Raw genomic sequence first — 5,296 nt, forward strand, 5'->3', positions numbered from 1 at the left:
TTACTATATATGTAGCCCTGCCTGCCCCAGAACTCTGTGTAAATCAAGCTGGCCCTGAACTCACAGAGATCGACCTGCCTCTGCTTCCTGAGTACTAGGATTAAAGACTTGTGCCATGATGCCCAGCTCAGCACTTCACTTTCAAAGAGCTTGTATGCCCATATGAATGGCCAGTCTCTGTGGTTCAGATGGCCACATGGATCCTTTGGAATTATCAAACCAAAATGCCTTCTCTGATCTAGGGCCACAGCCACCTTAGGTCAACCAGGGGAGCTCAAAGCCTAAAGCCTACCTCTTTTCTTTTCTTTTCTTTCCTTTCATTTCCTTTTCTTTTCTTTTTTTGAGACAGGGATTCACTAAGTATCCCTTGGCTATTCTGGAACTCACAGAGATCTTCCTCCCTCTAGCTTCCAAGCGCTGGTATTAGGGTATGAGCAGCCACACCCAGTGAACCTAGGTTTCCTTAACAGCATGAAAGAGCTTCTGCTTTAGAAAAGTAAAGCCAGGCCCTGTGGCATGTCCTGTGGTCCCAACTACTCACAAGATTGAACTAAAAGAATCACTTGAGCCCAAGAAACTCAAGAAAAGTCTTAGGAACAACAGAGCAAAACCCCGCCTTAAAAAAATCAAAAAATGAAATAAACGAAAAGGGTTTCTTATTGTCGAAAGGCCATGTACCTCATCTGCCAGAGGATATGCACTCAAAAGTAACAGCGCTGGGGCATGGTGCACATATGCGTGTGTGCATGCATGCTGCAGAAAGAAAAACATCTATTAAAAAAAAAATCCAGGCTGGCAATTATGAGAACCTGAGTTTGGATCCCCAGAGCCCCTGTAAAAGCTGCATACATGTTCAGCTCTGGGACTTGGTAGGATAGGGGGTTGGGTGCTGGGAAGACAGGCAGACCCTGGAGGTCATTGACCCTCCTCCAACCCAGCTGAAATACTGCTCCATGTTTGATAAGAGACTCTGCCTCCAAAGAGTAAGGTGGAGAGGGAGAGAGCAGGATGCTCTCTCCCTCCTCTGGACTCAGAGTGCAAACACATGTGCACACACAAACACCAAATGTTTATTGAACATATACCATATGCCAGGCTCTTCATGTATATGATGTTATGACCAGGCACGGTCCAAAGTCGTATGTACATAGGGTTATAGTTTCACATTTTAGGGGAAGTCTTAGTGACAGAAACGTATTCTGTTTGCATCACCTATGTTACTTGGTGTGACCTGAAGCTGGGAGGTCTTGCAGCAAACCTCAGGTTTTAGTAGTCTAGTAAGGAGCTGGCTTGTGCTACCCTCTTGTTGAACCATGAAAGGTAGTCTGTGTTCTGGTTGAGCAAGGCTTACTCGGGAGACCCAGTAGAAAAATTCTACAAGGAACAGAACAATGAGCTATGCCCCCAGACATTAGGCACCTGACACCAGGAGCCCCTCCAACTCCATTGTCCTGTGACTAGACAATGCCCCAAGCTCCTGCTATTCTGGCTGGACTCCATCCCCACAGTCACCTGACTACAGCCAGGTACTCCCTGCCCCACAGTTACTTGGTAACAGCAGGGTAGTCCAGCCCACTATAAAAGGGGTTGCTTGACTCCTCCTCTCTCTCTTAAGCTCTCACCTCTTGTGCCCTCTCTCCCCCTCCCTTTCCCCTCTCTCCACATGGCCATGGCTGGCCTCAACTTTTCTACCTTCTTCCTCTCCCTCTCCCTCTCTCTCTCTCTCCCCCTCCCTGTTTTCTACAATAAAGCTCTAAGACCATGGTCTGCCTCCTTTCATCTAGACTCGCTGTGCTGGAACAATGGAATAGGCCTTCCCCTAAAGAGCCGCATCTAATCTCCCACAGGAAACCCAGCTTTTCCAACCATGCAACTTGGCCCGTGCCCAAGAACCACCCAGTGCCTTGTCTCCCCACTCCCCTTTTTTCCTTTCAGCCTGGGGTCACTGCCACCCTGGAGCCGCCACCCAGTCTCAGCTCTTCCACAGTGTCCAGTGACTCTGGACTGCTCCCTCCTACCCCCTGGGACGTGGCTTTCCACAGCTAGATGCCCACCCAGTGGCTTTGAGCTCTGGCGGGACGCAGGTCTCTCCCACCCCTTTACTCCTCCACCACCCAGCGCCCCACACCCTCTCAAGTAGATTTTGTCACTCCCCAACTACCCAGCCAGAGTTTAGCCCACAGGTCAAGGGGTAGGGCAAGTGTGCTAAGAGGGGAAGTGCAGTGTCCTTCTTCATCCTGGGTCTCACACATAGCAGCTATGTCAAGTCCACGTAAATTTACCTGCTCTCTGACCCAGTGTTTTGGCTAATGAAATGTGGTCTCCAAAGGTTTATGTGCTGAAAGTCTGGTCCTCAGTGTGGTGTAGCTGAGAGGTAGTGGGGCCTTCAAGAAGTGACATTTAATGAATGGTGATTAAGTCACTGGGATGCCAGCCTAAGATGGGGCTCAGTAGGTAGAGTGCTTGCCTAGAGTGCACCAAGCCAGCACTGCATACACTGGGCATGGTGACACATGCCTGTAACCCCAGCCCTGGAAAGTAAAGGCAGGAGGAGCTGCTCAAGGCTACCCTACTACATGGCAAGTCTCATCAGGCTGGACTCTGTGAGGTCCCGGGACCTAATTTGTTCCTCTGAGAACAAGCTGTACGGAGGAGAAGCCAGGTGCCCAAATCCCTCTTGCCTTCAGTCTCACTGTGTGACTGTGTGCTCCTACCAGAAGCCATGGTGCCATCTGTGCGTGATGATGGAGCTCTGCCCGAGGCCCCCACTGGATCTCAGCAGATGCTGGTACCATGCTCTTAAATGTCCTCAAGTGTGAGCTAAAGAAACCTTTCCCTATAAACTGCTCAGCCTCAGCCATGCTTTGAGATACTAACAATGGAACCGGAAACCTACATCCTGGGGGGGGGGGGTATCAATAGCAGGCCACATATGGAGTCCCCTGAACTTACTCCACCAGACATGAAACCCAGAGGGCACACAGCACAAGAGGACCCAGCTGTGAGGCACACACTATGATTCAACCAATCCAGGAAAAGGAAAGGGGAAGTACATTGCTTTATAAAAAGTGGTAGTGTATGCTTTTAATCCCAGTACTCAGTGGGAGGCAGAAGCAAGTGGATCTCCAGGATCGAGGCCAGCCTGGTCTCCACAGAGAGTTCCCAGAGGGCCAGAACTACACAGAAAAAAAACATGTCTCAGACAAACAAACAAATAAAAAGTTTTTTTTTATTTTTCTAAACAGGGTTTCTCTGTGTAGCTTTGGCTGTCCTGGAACTTGCTCTGTAGACCAGACTGGTTTTAAATTCAGAGACCTGCCTGCCTGCCTCCAAGTGTTGGGACTAAAGGTGTATACCACCAGTGCCCCACTTTAACACACGAGAGTGTCTTTGTTCTGTTGTTTGTTTGTTTGTTATTGTTGTCATTGTCATGACTAACTGCCTTTGGTTGGCTTAGAATGCCAGTCACCCTCTTATAGCCCAGGTTTGTTCAAGCTTCTACCAGATTGAGTACAACCTGAGCTCTGTCTTACCAGGAACAACATTACAACAAAAGGTAAGACAATAATGACTAGGCCTGTAATTCCAACTGAGGCAAGAATATTAAAACTTCAAGGCCAGCCTAGACTACAGAGCAAGACCCTATTTCAAAAACAAAATTCATAAAACTTAACATATCTAACCATGGGACCACTGAGTCCACTGCGTTCCCAGCAATTAGTTACAAGGTAACATTCTCTAAATACAACGTATCTCCTTGACCCATTTGTGAAAGGCTGACAGTGGCTCTCCCTGTCCAGGCCCTTATCTGCAGAAAGCCCTGCATGTGGAGCACACTAGTGCTCCCACGAAGCCCCGCCAAGACTCCCAACTCATCGTGGGTCACATTTATTCCTGTTGTTTTTACATCAAAATTATAGAGACATAACAGGAAAAGAAAGGAGATTACCAACTACTACAGAGAGAGAGAAAGAGAGAGAGACAGACAGACAGACTATAATTCTGCCGGTACAATAATAGCCCTATACATAAACTGAGACCACTCATAGCGAGGTACTCTCCATCATGATGCTGAGAGAGAACTGCGGACCTCTACTGTTGCCCAGGGCATTCCAACATCCTAGCGGGCAGAAGGGACATTTTCAGAAATAGCAGAGGACCCAGTCACCATCACCTCACCCGAAGGAGGAGTTTCTCTCCTGTCTGAAAGTGCAGATCAAAAGCAAGCGAGCAAAGCAGCTTTCCACTACCTTATTAGCAGATGGAGAGACTTCTAAGGACACGTGATTTCAAGCCACGGGGAAGGAAGACACTTTACACGAGAAACAGTGCAATTTTAGTGAACAGTGTAACTGATAGTGTTGGTGGTTTGGTTTCAGAAGAGGGGACACAAAGTTGTTTAGGGTACCGTGTGGTCTGCTTGGGACACTCCTTTCATATTTCCCAGGACGCAGGGCCTGTGGATTGGAAGAGGGGAGGATTTGCTCTGAACTCTCTTCCCAAATCTGAAGATCACGGTAGCACGGTGGGTCAGGCCCAGAACCTGCAGTTCTAATTCTGATTGTTGGGGTTGTGAGTGTACCGAGCATCCACACAGCGCTGAGGCCATTTCCAGCACAATACATATTAAAGCTTTCCGGCTTTCCTACATCATCGGCTGAAACAGTTAGCACCTACGGAAACAGCGAGTGTCACGGCGTCCAGCTCCACTTTGCCCAGGTGTCCGCAGAAGATGGAACTGACGATGCTGATGAGAAAGATCATCAGCTGCGCGAGGAACTGCAAGGAGCAGAGGAGACGGTCACCCTTGGGGCGCCTGAGGTCGCCCCGCGCCCGCAGCTCGGGATCCGACTCACCACCGGGCCCGCGAGCGCGGCCAGCGCGGCCGCCTCCCGCCGCACGTCGGGGGACAGCGCTCCTCGCAGGCCCAGCAGGAACCGCCCGCTGCGCCTCTGCGGGACGCCGACGAACTCCGAGGGCTGGATGGCGGCTTCCAGGCTGTCCTCGGCCGGCTCCATGGTACAGGTTCAGAGGGTGGCACGATCGATCGGCACGTGGAGCCCAGAGCGGAGTAGCCACTGCGGACTGCAGGGAGTCGAGCGGGAACCGCCCCACGCGCCACCCCGCCCCGGGCGCCGTGTCCACGTCCAACCGTCGCCGAGCGCCGCGCGCGGCACGAGCCTCGGTCTGGCTGGCTTGGAAAAGGTCATCTTGTAAACCCAACAAGAAGTTGCAGAGATTAACTATGGAGCAGGGACTGAAGGAAGGGCAAGCCAGCCTAAACATAGCTATCTCC

At 50.5% G+C, this 5,296-nt stretch overlaps 1 protein-coding gene across 3 annotated transcripts in view; it reads right to left on the reverse strand.

Annotated features, from left to right (window-relative positions):
• LOC116077827 (multidrug and toxin extrusion protein 2) overlaps positions 1–5,218 on the reverse strand; it is a 53,602-nt gene extending 48,384 nt beyond the window's left edge. For 2 of the 3 annotated variants that reach the window (XR_004113343.1, XM_031352639.1), the window contains exons 1-2: positions 4,857–5,211; positions 4,678–4,779 (exon numbers count right to left, since the gene is read on the reverse strand). Coding sequence is in view for 2 of the 3 variants with exons in the window: in XM_031352639.1 (XP_031208499.1) it covers positions 4,678–4,779; positions 4,857–5,018 (264 nt within the window). In the remaining variant the exon portion in view is untranslated. Of the gene's footprint in view, positions 1–4,677; positions 4,780–4,856 lie in introns of all 3 variants that reach the window. The other variant, XM_031352640.1, reaches the window with a different exon arrangement.
• Between the last annotated feature and the right edge of the window lie 78 nt (positions 5,219–5,296).

Source organism: Mastomys coucha, unplaced genomic scaffold (genome assembly GCF_008632895.1).
Source record: "Mastomys coucha isolate ucsf_1 unplaced genomic scaffold, UCSF_Mcou_1 pScaffold5, whole genome shotgun sequence".
NCBI lineage: Eukaryota > Metazoa > Chordata > Mammalia > Rodentia > Muridae > Mastomys > Mastomys coucha.